At 41.6% G+C, this 14,034-nt stretch overlaps 1 protein-coding gene across 1 annotated transcript in view; it reads left to right on the forward strand.

Annotated features, from left to right (window-relative positions):
* Nucleotides 1-495: 495 nt before the first annotated feature.
* Nucleotides 496-14,034, forward strand: part of WIF1 (WNT inhibitory factor 1) — a 77,449-nt gene continuing 63,910 nt past the window's right edge. The window contains exons 1-2 of the mRNA XM_081084506.1: nt 496-1,012; nt 1,484-1,623. Of these exons, the coding sequence (XP_080940632.1) occupies nt 865-1,012; nt 1,484-1,623 (288 nt within the window). The 5' untranslated portion in view covers nt 496-864. The remainder of the gene's footprint in view (nt 1,013-1,483; nt 1,624-14,034) is intronic.

A 14,034-nucleotide genomic window follows, 5' to 3' on the forward strand; every position in this document is an offset into this window, starting at 1 on the left:
CCAGGGTGTCTGATAATGCAGAATGAAAGCCCGCGCCCCGAGTCCAGCCCAGTGCCTGCGATCGGGGCAGCAGTGGACGCTGGAGATTCGGGTTTTAAGTGCAGGGCAACGCGCAACATGTCAGCATAGCGCGGATCCGAGAGGATGGCTTTGCGGAGAGAGAGAGGAATGATGGGCGGAAAGGGAGAAGTGGGAGAAAATGTGCCTTCTTTTAGCATCAGGGTAGAAATGGGACCCGCCTTCATCATCATCGCGCTCAATTAAGCCCTGAGATCTCAGCTCACTCTATTTCCCGACGCCCCTGCCTCGCCTGGCTGGAATCATAGGCGAGTGTAGTCCTCGGGGTGCCTCCCAACACCCCTTTCGCAACCACTTCCACCACGCGCCCCCTTTGCACGCGTTCCCACTGGGCCCACCGCGGGGGAAACGCAGCCGCTGGGGTCGCGCGCCGCCCCGCCCCCCGCGCGCTCCGCAGCGCCCCCCGGTGGCGGCTCGCGGGGCCTCGTCACTGCTCACACGCACCCCACTGGCGCCCGCCCTTCCCGCTCTTCCCCTCTCGCCGTATTTAACCCTCCGACTGTGGGTCTCGCCGGGCGTGCTGGCATCCGCTGCTCTGCCAGCCTCGCGTCGCTGCTGTCCCCTCTCGCTCCTGCGCCCGCTCCTGCAGCCCGGCTCGCGCCGCTCTTGCCCGCCCTCCTCCTCCTCGCCCGGTTCTCCCAGGCTCACTCGCCCGGGGCTGGACGCTTCGCGCGCAGACGTCTACGCGGGAACAGCGGAGGGACCGCTGAACCGCCGCAGGTTGGGGTCGGTGCGGCCGGAGGAGTTCCAGCGGCGAGAGCCACCAGCGAGGAGGTCCGGACGAGCATGGCCCGAAGCAGCGCCCTTCCTGCCGCCGCGCTCGGGCTCTGGAGCGTCCTCTCCTGCCTGTTGGGGCTGCGGGCGGAGGTCGGGCAGCCGCGGGAGGAGAGCCTGTACCTGTGGATCGATGCTCACCAGGCAAGAGTGCTCATAGGTAAGGCGCCAGAGCCCAGCACCTTCCTCTGCCTGGATCTTCCCTCTCTTTCCGACTCTTCCATTAAAGAAGGAGAGATGCACGACTTTAGCATGTTTTTTAAACTTCATTTCCAAGGAAGGTTGCTCCCCCCTTCTAATGAGCTATTCCGTCTGAAAGCATATAAACTTCTCTCTCACGAAACTTAGGCTCACCTAACATTCGGATCTTGCTGTTGCTGGTTTCTACAATCCTCTGTTTTTAGGTGGACCCAGCATTTGTTACCACCAGTTAACACTCCTTCTCCCTGAAAGCATGTGCCTGTTGGCATCATTCTTGTCACACACAGAGGAAAATGAGTCGGCACCAAGGCAGGTGCTCTGTGGAAAGCAATGAACCATACTGATTCTTTGGTGTTCTTGCATGCAGTGCTGATTTTGATTCTTGTAAGTCCGCCTAGTTTGATAGTTTTGTTTCTTTTTCTAAAACCAGGATTTGAAGAAGATATCCTGATTGTTTCAGAGGGAAAAATGGCCCCCTTCACACATGATTTCAGAAAAGCGCAACAGAGAATGCCAGCTATTCCTGTCAATATCCACTCCATGAATTTTACCTGGCAAGCCGCAGGCCAGGTAAGTTCTGATAGCCAGGAAGGGTGGAGAAAATGACCCTTTAATATTGCCACTGCTTACTGACAGGTAGAAATATATTGTGTAGTGTGTCGTCTGGTATATTTTTATAATGTTTAAGAATGGTTTCTCATCTGATCTCCAAAACAAATAAAGAATTAACCCCCATTTATTTAAACACGCTACATTACTTACGGATTCCCAAAGGAAAAGAGCAAGCAATGTGCCTAAAAACGCACTATTTTGATAAGACTCGGTGACTTCAGACTGCTGGAATATAAAGACCTCAAATACCAACATCACTTATTTCTGTGATTATTGACATTAAAATTTAACATAATATTTAAAAGGCTCTTTTTTCCCCATAGCATATACTAATCACTTATGGCATTTATATTTTACCGTCAGTTTTAAGGCCTGTACGTATTTTTGACATTGTGCACTTGAAAAAAATTGGTATGTTAAATGTTACTCACTGGAACGATGTGAATGCTATATATTTCTGGTAGAAGTTCACAGACTCAAAAAGTGTCATATAAGAACATTTGGCCCTGGCCAGTTTGGCTCACTGGGTAGAGCGTTAGTCTGAAGGGTCCTGGGTTCTATTCTGGTCAAGGGCACATGCCCAGGTTGTGGGCTCGATGGGGGGGGAGGGAGGGGGTAAGGTGGGGTGCATACAGGAGGCAGCCGGTCATTGATTATCTCTCATCATTGGTGTTTCTCTCTCTCCCTCCCTCTCCCTTCCTCTCTGAAATCAATAATATATATATATATATATATATATATATATATACACACACACACACACACACATATATATATATATATAAACATTTGTAAAATATTGCAGATTATTGACTTTTAAGTTACCATTTAAATAATTTTATATGGAAAAGGAAAATTGCAATGTATTTTTATAAAGAAGTATTTCTTTTATTTCCTAGCACATTAGCATTTTTATATGTTACCTTTTGTAGTTTCAGTATCACGTAAATTACCTCTAATGACAAATGGTAAGTAATAAATTCTTTTGCTCATTGGTTGGTAAAATGTGTCTAATATGAAAATCATTGTAATTGTAATTAAAATCACATTATCAGGTCTTTTTTTAAATTCTAAAATAATTAAATGGATATTTTCATGAAGAATGTGATCCAGAAAAAAACTCTTTATAAAAAGTAACTATTTTTAAATTGAGAAACCACATTGGTTCCCCTTAATTACTTGTTATAGTATGGGCATGACCATTTTAGCTGTCTCTTTTCCCTCAGATCTGTTCTCTCATTTTTCTTTTCCAAAGTAGATCAAACCTAAACCCTTTGACACTTCCATTGTTGCAACAACAACAACATAAATGAGAGAGATGTTTTGTATCCACTGAAGTTCATAGCCAGAAGGCCATTAATTCTGATACCCTCATTTTGCATTTGAGTTCAGAGGCTCTTACTGCTCTATAGAAAGATTATTGCTTTTCTTCGTACGATTCCCTCTTTATAGATACTTAATGGACAGTTAATTTTGGAATATTGTAAAACCAGTAATAAATCAATAAATGACATTTTTATTATCATTTTGTTTCACCTGAATCTGTTTACTTGTGTTTGACTCGTATCAAATGGGGTCAATATTAATTCTGTGTTTTTAAAAAGAACATTTTCCTTACCTATACTTTTATGATTCATAAGAACCATTAGAAAGTAGCTTGACTTAACACCCCTCCCTAGCTGAAAGGATTTGGTAACTGTTACAGAAGAAGCAGAAAATGTCAATAGCTCTTATCTATCTATTATCTACTGATTTATTTTTCATCTGAGTTTGTCTTCCAAAGAATGGAATTTGAAGCAATGGCTTAAATTTCATGTTATCTCCCCTGCTGCTTTATAGCATAGTGCGTGTTTGCAAACATTGGCACATCGTTGAGTACAAAATGGAATACATATCAAACAATCTCAGGAAAAATTTTTTGTAGGGGATTAGAGAAGATGGTAGAACTGGCATGGAGATGAAGCTTCCAGCATCTTTCTCTCTCCTGTTTGAGTGTTGATTACCCATGTGGATTGTCTCATTATGCAGGACACTGGTAGCACCTCAATTAGATTATCTCCCTCTCTAATTAAATCATCTCCCTCTCTGTGCCAGTCTGCTCTGGATAGGCTACCATAGGTACCTATGAAATCTGGTGTCTGTTGTTCTTAGGGAGGAGGGTAGTGACAGGGTAGGATCTTTACAATGCCAAACAGCAAGATGTTTGAATATATTATTTAAATCTGATCCATTTTACTCCATAAAGTTATGTGATTCTAGCACCATAATTTTTGAAATGCGTGGAAATTTTGAAGGTGGGAAAAATAATGACTTCAATACTAATTAAATGTTTTGAAAGGCATCTCTAACTAAAGCCAAACCACATCAAAACATCTACATGGATAATGTAAAGTTCATTCCATGATCTAGTTATTTCATCCAAATAATAGCAAACATCTAGGGATTTCAACACAAGCAAAACACATAACTGATTAATGAAAATTTAAACTTAATATGTAAGTGTTTTGGCAACATGTGAAGAAAGTTAATTTTAGTTTTGAAGACCTTGTAGAGGCAATAGGTGTTATCTACTTCCAATAAGTGATCAGTCCAATAACCCAAGGTGTCTTGGACCATTTAAAATAACATTCATGTTCTACTTCAAGCAAATACAAATAAAAATTACAGTGATATTCATTTCTCCACATCAAGTTGGTCAATTTTTTTTAGTGTTTTTAGTATGTGGAGAATTGTACATATTCATATGTGGCTGATGCATGTTAGACCTTTTGCAGGGCAATTAGAATCTGATGGCAAAAGCTTTGATCTAGATCCTTTGGGCAATTTTACTTCCAGAGGTTCATCCTAAAGATATAATCATGGATTTGAGTAAAAATTTTAGTGCAAGATTGTTCCTAATCATGCTTTTTATAAAAATTAAAAACTGGGTGGAACCTAGGAGTCCACTGATAATAGCAGGAGAATGGATGAAGCATTAATGAGAATATTCTAGATGTCTACTCAAAGCCATGGAAGGATGTTCATGACAAATTGTCAGTAGTCCATAACAGTATATTCTGTTTGATTGCATTACAAAATATGTGGGCAGGCATAGGAAAAAACATTTGATAAATGTCTGATCCTCCATGGTGTAAACATTGGTTACATCTGCATATGTTATATTTTGTTTTTTTCCACAATGAATGTGCATTGATTTAGAATTAAAAATATTACATGTGAGTAAAAAGGTGTGCTTTAGAGTTTAAAGTTATATGATGTTTGTTATTTCTATGAAAGAAGCTTTAGACTTAAAGGATTTTTAGTAATTAAGGAAAATACCCTTTGTTACTATATATAACTTTTAATAGTTGATATTTTTCAATGAAGCATTCCTTATTCTAACCTTTCCCTGAATTTGAGACAGAGGCCATGAGCAACCACCTTAGTTTTCTAAACTATGCACTAATTAAACATTTTATTTGGAAAATAACCCCTTTCTAAACCTAATGGCTTTCAAATAAAATTTTAATGAGAAGTTTGGTAGACAAATCTGAATTCTAATATTAGGACACTGCTGCTCATTTCCATAGGAACCAGTTTAGTATAAGGCCAAGTTTTTTCCATTTATGTAGGTCATACAATAAATGTGTGTTTAATACAATCTTATAAAATTTGTAAAGATCGTATAGGCTTGATTTTAATAACGCTAATATATGTATAGGCTTGATTTTAATAACGCTAATATATTCTATCACCTGCATTACAATGTTAAGGTACTATGAATCGAGAACCTAGTTAGTAGGGCATCTTTTTTAGGTTGGCTCTTTTAACAGTGGTAATGGATTTATGCTGAGCCATCTATATATGACTTTTCCAGCCTCTATTTGACCAAATGCCTGGTTTTCTGCGATGGTTGGTAAGGGCTGGGCTGAAATTGGTGTCTATGGGCTAGAAATTCTCTGGGTGAAGATAACTGGTCGATATTAACTTTAAACCTATCACTGGGATTACTAGCACGTTCTAATCACTGTATCAACAGATCCAGATCTTAGAATAAGCTTTTTAGCATGTATAGCAGTGGTTCTCAACCTGTGGGTCACGACCCCTTTGGGGGTCGAACGACCCTTTCACAGGCGTCGCCTAAGACCATCGGAAAACATATATAATTACATGTTGTTTTTGTGATTAATCACTATGCTTTAATTATGTTCAATTTGTAACAATGAAAATACATCCTGCATATCAGATATTTACATTATGATTCATAACAGTAGCAAAATTACAGTTATGAAGTAGCAACGAAAAAAGTTTTATGGTTGGGGGTCACCACAACATGAGAAACTGTATTAAAGGGTCGCGGCATTAGGAAGATTGAGAACCACTAATGTATAGGGATCACAATTCTTATAACCACTAGAAATCAAGCGATATAGATTTATTTTACTCAATTTCAAGATGTTTAAAAACAAAAATGAAAAGTATTACTGTGGGTACAGGATAGGAATTGCAGAATTTTGTCTGCTGTCCTGGGGAGCTGAGAGGTCATGTGTATATTGTAGAAAAATTGGTTTTATTGGGTTAAACTGCAGAAATGTGCTTCTTTGTTTTATGTATAACCACTGAAAATGGGAAATATTAGATATGCTAAAGATACAGTGTATCCATGAGGTATTTTCCAACATGAAAGGTTAATTATAAACTTGTTCATAACCCTTGCTAGCTCCCTATCAATGAAAAACAAAACTTCTTGAATTATTGAAAACTGCCCAAAATAATAAAAATAATTCAAAATCAAGTCTAAGAAAGCTTGAGAACTTTGCCTGGATAGTGGTGTCTTTGTGAATGATTCCTGTCAGTAACACCCAAATTCAGCTTTAAAATGAGGAAAATTCAAAAAATAAAATAAAACGAGGAAAATTCCATTGGGGAAAAAAAGAAGTCATAAACAGGCTATTTTCCTGACAACTGACCCACATTTTTTGCTGATGTTTTAAAAACTAGGATCACTATTGTTTCTGTAATATCAACTGGACATGTTCCTGTAATATCAACTGGATAATCCAATTCTGTTATTAAAATGCCCATAAAGCTCCGGATAGCTTGTTTTTGCAATGTAGGGTTTGAAATGATGTAACACTGGTCCCATTAAAGTGGCTACAGTTTGCAGTCTCAAATTTCCCATTAGGCTGGTTGAGTTAAGGAGAACTGTATTAAAATACTTTTTCCTCTTCCTTTCACCCCATGACAAAAATCAAAGAAAAACAATAGTGGATTTAAATTCAAGTACCTCCTCTCCCTCTTCAAAGAAATTGCCAACTACCCCTACACACCTCCTTTCAACTCTGAAGTTATGGTAACACTCATTATTAGCAGTATTATTTAAATCCCTTAATGTGTACTGTCCGCATTTTTTCCTAATGGAGTTATGATTGTTTTGGCAGTTACAATCCAAGTGGCTGCATACCTCTGCCCTCCTGGGGTTTGCCGTCATACCTTTGCGGTGGTTTTATATCACCAAATGGAGGAAATGCCTTGTTTGCGACCTCTGTTGCATGGTTTCAAAGTGGGAATGTGAGTATGTTTACATACTGTGGGCATGATTTTTTTTTAAAAGAAGGTACTCATATCAAAAGCGCAACTTTAGACCTTTAATGTTTAGATTCTGCTATGCTGTGGTGTTTTGCATTGTGGTGTTGTGGACATGCCACTAGGGATCAAAGAGTAATTCTGCAGAGAGCCCATTTCATTTAGCAAAGTAGGCATGTGCCAGCCATCTGTTGTATCTGCTGATAGAAAACAGCAGTAAGTTTCTCAAACTTTTGCCAGAAAAAAAAAAAAAGACTTTATTGCTTGGAGGAGATGAGTTACAAGTTACCTTGTAAGCAACATCTGGTTTTGTAGCGATTTACATGGCATAAATGTAAACTCCACTATGTCTTGCTTACACAGTGGCGGAAAGGCGCGTAAACAGCCCCTTCCCCGTTATCCTCCTTGTTTATTCCTGACTTTACAAAGCTTGCACAAATAAAAATCTCTTAAATAGTCGTGGTAGAGCAAAAGGTATGATATTCAATAAAGCATTTTGTTTTGGATTAAATTCATTGAACTTAAATGTCCCTGATGAATAGGATGGGCGCTGTGAAGGGGAAACTTTGGGGATTAAGAGTTCAGTGAAAATGCTTCATCCTGTAGCCAGAGCTCTGTTGGACTAGGGCTTCTTTTGCTGCAGAGATTAAACCAGCTTGCCCCACTTGCCAACATGGGAGCAGTTTGGTCACATTCCCTTAGTGCAGCGGTTCTCAACCTTGGCTGCACATTAGAATCACCTGGGAATCTTTAAAAAATCCTGATTTCTGGGCCTCACCCTCTGGAAATTCTGTTTCTTTGTTACTAATGTTGTGGCCCCACCCCATAACAATGAGGCCCAGAAATCAGGATTTAAAAAAGATTCCCAGGTGATTCTAATGTGCAGCCAAGGTTGAGAACCACTGCTTTAGTGGTTTTTTTCTGTCTGCCTCAAGCACTCACTCAATCAACAAACACAGGCACTGAGTTAGTCACAGATCATACCAAGAGGGATAAACATGGCCCTTGCCCTCAGGGAGCTCATAGTCTGGGAAACAAATACTCAAAACACTCATTGAAATGAGGTTGGAAAGTATAGGATTGGCTGAGAGCTCAAAGAAGGCCACTCTTTTCCCTGCTTGGGGGAGGAAGGAAGCCGGGAGCCCTTCCCTGAGCTCCCTGAGCACGTGTTGTTTGAAGTAATTCCTGAAGGTGATAAGCATTCCTCAGACCAGCAAGGGGGGCAAATGCCTTCCAAGTGAGCTCAGGATGTTCAAGTGCCTAGAGGTCTAAAAGGGGAAGGCACATTCTATCAGGGGTGGGGAACCATTTTTCTGCCAAGGGTCATTTGGATATTTATAACATCATTTTTGGGCTAGACAAAATTGTCAACTTAAAAATTAACCTGCTATATTTGGTCAACCATTTAATTAACTCACCCCCAATGCCTTGGCAGGGCCAGACCAAATGAGTTCTCAGTCCTTACGTGGCCTGTAGGTGCCACCCCTGTTCTAGGTAAGCATGAGGGGCCTCATATCTGAGAGGTAATGGAAATTCAATGAAGGGGACTTCAAGGTCAAATAATGGAGAAAGATTCTGGGAGGACAAAAAAGATAAAAACAGTTCAGGGAGGTTTCTCTCTTCTCTGCTGTGAAGAGAATAGACTCAACATTTTGCAAGTTTGTCCCAAGGATGCATTAAGTCTATCTTTGGTTTATGTATTGGGGGAAGAGTGGTTTTTCCACACCATGATTTAGCTCTTCTTTTTCACTTAACTCTGGAAGAGTTTGTGATAATTAGTACCAGCTCCAAATTAATTTTTGTAGGTGAATATGAAGGAGCTATAAAAAATGCTTTTTTTTTTGAGTGCATAGGACTTTAAAAAAATCAATTTAATTTTCTAATGCAACCTAGAACTTTGAACTTAATGTAAAACAATGCATAAATAATAATATGTTAATTTGAAAAAGAATTGAATTAGCATCTATTCTCAACTCCTATATTACTCTTTAAAATATCGTGAGAGCCCTAACCGGTTTGGCTCAGTGGATAGAGCGTTGGCCTGTGGACTCAAGGGTCCCAGGTTCGATTCCGGTGATGGGCATGTACCTTGGTTGCGGGCACATACCCAGTAGGGAGTGTGCAGGAGGCAGCTGATCGATGTTTCTCTCTCATCGATGTTTCTGACTCTCTCTATCCCTCTCCCTTCCTCTCTGTAAAAAAATCAATAAAATATATTTTAAAAAAATATATCATGAGAAGTATAATAAAGGTATAGAAATTACATTTGGCTGGAGATCCTTTAGTTAAAATAATGAGAGGTTGAACGCTAGAAATGGGTTTATTTAAAACAAACCCGCTTCTTCAAGTATTCTATTTTCACTTAAAACTTATTAAAATTCAAAAGTCACAGGACAGTTTCTGTTCTTCCCTGTTTCTCTCAGATAGACCTACAGGTATCTAGCCTCCCGAGCTGTACGCTTTGTCTTCTTTTTAAATGATATGGACGAATATGATTAAAGACTCTTGGAAATTTTCAGGCACCTTTTGAAACCCATTCACCTGAACAAAATATCACAGAGCAGCTGTGTGTTTTGAAGGACTTGAAGGACACACTTGAAGCATATTGAACCTGGGACGAGGGACAGATTAGGGAGTGAGTTCTTAGCTGGCAACATTGGAAAGGAGCTAAACCCAGTCCTTGCTTCGCCACTTGGGGCCAGAACTCAGATCATGCCTCTGAGTCTCCTTCTCTACTGTCTATTTCTTTAAATGGCATTCAGTATAATGATACTTGATTATATTTCACTAGAGGCTCAGTGCACGAAATTCTTGAACTCGGGAGGGGGTCCCTCAACCTGGCCTGCCCTCTCTCGCAGTCCAGGAGCCCTCGGGGGATGTCCGACTGATGGCTTAAGGCCAGCTCCTTGCAGGGAGTGGGCCTAAGCCGGCAGTTGGATATCCTTAGCACTGCCGCAGAGACGGAGAAGCTCCTGCCACTGCTGCTGTGCTCACCAGCTGTGAGCCTGGCTTCTGGCTGAGTGGAGCTTCCCCTGTGGGAGCACACTGACCACCAGGAGGCAGCTCCTGCATTGAGCATCTGCCCCCTGGTGGTCAGTGAGCATCATAGTGACCAGTTGTTCCACTGTTGGGCTGAAAACGACTCTCCGACATCCCCTGAGGGGTCCTGGATTGTGAGAGGGCACAGGCCAGGCTGAAAGACCCCACTGGTGCATGATTGGGGCCAGGGAGGGATGTGGGAGGTTGGCCAGACTGGGAGGGACCACAGGAGGGCTCCAGGGCATGTCCGAACCATCTAGCTCAGTCCCGATCAGCCCGACCCCAGCAGCAAGCAAACCTACCGGTCAGAGGGTCTGCACCTGGTGGTCAGTGCATGTCATAGCAAGTGGTTGAGTGGCTTTAGCATGTCATTAGCATATTACGCTTTGGTTGAACGGCCGACCAAATGAATGGATACTTAGCATATTAGGCTTTTATTATACAGGATTTTAATTGTTTGACTCTCCCATTCAATGTAAGCTCATGAGAGCAAGAACTTTGTCCTGTTAAACATATAACTCCAGCCCCTGGAACAGCTCCTGACACAACAATAAGCAGTCGATAACTATTAGTTGAATGAATGAATGCATGAGGTAGGTCTCATTATTATTCCCATTTGATAGGTAATAAGTGGCAGAGCTGGGATTCAAACCTAGTCAGTTGGGATTCAAATCTAACCCTTGCTCTGATAAGTGCTAAATAGAAGTGTGAACACAGAGTGAGCTCTGGAACACAGAGGAGGAAGCAGTGAATTTTGGCTGAGGAAGTAGGGGAAAGCTACTATAGAACTAGGACTTGAAGGACACACTTGAAGCATCGTCAATGCTACCATGTCCTAGGTCAGTGATGGCAAACCTCTGACACGCGAACTCATTTATTTGGTTGATTTTTCTTTGTTAAATGGCATTTAAATATATAAAATAAATTAAAAAATATAAGTCTTTGTTTTACGATGGTTGCAAATATCAAAAAATTTCTATATGTGACATGGCACCAGAGTTAAGTTAGGGTTTTTCAAAATGCTGACACTCCGAGCTCAAAAGGTTCGCCATCACTGTCCTAGGTTATGAGAATACATACCTTAATCATCAGAGGGGCACAGGAGGCAGGGCCATCACAGGCAGAGGCAAGGGAGTTGTGAGAGTGCATTCTGGGAGATGCTAATGGTGCCTGAGTCTGGGATTAATGTGTGGAAGGAAGAATACTAGGGCTAGGGTGGGGGAAGATGAGGCTGGACATTTGGTAAGGCCAGATATAGAAATACTAGAAGCCATGAAAGGTCATGTAACTCAATTCTTTTATCTATTAGAAAAGCAGTTTGGATTGCCTCCAAACTCCTTCCAAATTCTAATATGTTCTTATTGACTTCAGAGAGAGGAAGAGGGAGATAGGTATAGAAACATCAATAATGAGAGAGAATCATCAATGAGCTGCCTCCTGCATGCCACCTACTGGGGATGGAGCCTGCAACCTGGGCATGTACCCTGACCAGCAACTGAACCATGACCTCCTGGTTCATAGGTCGATGCTCAACCACTGAGCAACACTGGCTGTGGCATCAATAAGGCAATCATAATAATTGTGGCCGTAACCGGTTTGGCTCAGTAGATAGAGCGTCGGCCTGTGGACTGAAAGGTCCTGGGTTCGATTCTGGTCAAGGGCATGTACCTTGGTTGCAGGCACATCTCCAGTAGGGAGTGTGCAGGAGGCAGCTGATCGATGTTTCTCTCTCATCGATGTTTCTAACTCTCTATCTCTCTTCCTTCCTCTCTGTAAAAAAATCAATAAAATATATTTTAAAAAAGAATATATAATAATTGTGTTAAGTTCTCAGAACTGACGTGCAGTTGAATAAGGTTTTTCATTGCATAAGGGAACCTGACCAAACAGCAAGTCCAACCCAACCAAGTTGAAACCCAGCCCACATTTTGTTTGTCAAGTCTTATAGCTTGACACAGAGCCTCACAGTCCAGCAGGGACACTTCTACCTAATTTGCACAGAGCCTTCATATGGGCTAGCTGTGGCCCCATTAAATACCCTATGAAAAGTCCTATGGGAGCATAAAGCCAGAGGATTTGCCATTGATTGGGTAAATTTAGAATTTCATATGTTCTGGAGAAGATACCACAGAAAAGGTAACATCTACACACAAAAGATGATCAGTAGGCAGACAGTGGCCACGGCTGGTGAGGGTGAGATGGGCATTCTGGGTATACAGGGAGGTACACAGGATTCAGAATCATTGGTGTGCTTGGAAGATGACAGTTCAAAATGGTTGGGGTTTATGGAACAGATCTGAGTATTATAGACCTAAAACAGTAAGTTTGGGAAGTTATGATGATTTCTGTATGCCATAGTTGACTTGTCTTATAGAAAATGGGAAGCCATTGAAAGTTTAAAAGTAGATGACAATATCATATCTGTGTGAAAGATAATGTTGGTGGCAGATGGAGGGTAAGGATGAGGTGCCTGGCTGAGTTCTAGGAGCCAAGTAGGAAGTTAAGACACCGCAAGAGATGACAAGGGTGTGAATTAAGGCAAGCAGTAAGGAGAGAAGAAGGAATTGACTCTAGAGCTATCTGTCGGTGAAGTTGACAGGACTTAGTGAATGTGAGTGTTATGGAAATGAGAGAGTAGAGGATGACTCTGAGATGGTTATGTCTTAACTGAGAAATTGATTACAGGAAATGGATGAACAGTTTGAGGTTCAAAGACAGTGGAGTCCATTTGGAAATTACTGAACATGAATTTCTGCTCAGCATCCAGATGGAAAAGTCTCATGCATTTGAAAATGAGTCTAGAACAGCCGTGGGCAAACTACGGCCCGCGGGCTGGATCCGGCCCACGGAGCCGAAAGAGCGGAGGTTCTCTTGCTCTCCCCTCCGCTCCTTCACCAGCAGCAGTGTTAACATGCATTATTTCACACAAACACTCCATCCATGCTTTTGTTCCGGCCCTCCGGTCCAGTTTAAGAACACATTGTGGCCCTCGAGTCAAAAAGTTTGCCCACCCTGGTCTAGAACTAAGACATGAGGTGTAAAATAGAAGTGCTGACTTTGGAAACTGTGGATCCTTCTCTTCCTTCCTCTCTTCTTTTGACTTCAACTCAATAAATATTTATTGAGGGCCTACCTAATGCCAAAGCTTATACTGAATGCTAAATAAAATACACAAATGTAGCCTGGCCGGTGTGGCTCAGTGGTTGAAGCATTGACCTATGAACCAAGAGGTCTTGGTTTGATTCCCCATCAGGGCACATGCCTGGGTTGTGGGCTTGATCCCCAGTGGGGGTGTGTAGGAGGCAGCCAATCAATGATTCTCTTTCCTTATTGATGTTTCTATCTCTCTTTTCCTCTCAGAAATAAATAAAAACCTCTCAGAAATAAATAAATAAATAAATAAATAAATAAATAAATAAATAAATAAAAAGGCTAATATGTAAAGTGTCCCCTCAGGAGTTCAACCAGAGACCAAGAGTTTGATCGCTTGCTATGATGTGCACTGACCACCAGGGGGTGGTGTGGAATGAAGGAAGGCCCTGGCCAGCAGCCGGCAGCCAGGGAAGAAAGCCCTCGGCCAGCAGCTGGGAAAGAAGTCCCTGGCTGGCAGCCGGCTGCCAGGGAAGGAAGGCCCCGATCAGCCCTGCTCACCAGCCAGGCCAAGGGACCCTACCCATGCACGAATTTTGTGCACCGAGCCTCTAGTATATTAAAAAAAGTAATGTAAAATGTGTATGACACTTGCTTATAGGAGATTACAGTAAT

This window comes from Myotis nattereri (genome assembly GCF_964212035.1).
Source record: "Myotis nattereri genome assembly, chromosome: 2".
Taxonomy (NCBI): domain Eukaryota; kingdom Metazoa; phylum Chordata; class Mammalia; order Chiroptera; family Vespertilionidae; genus Myotis; species Myotis nattereri.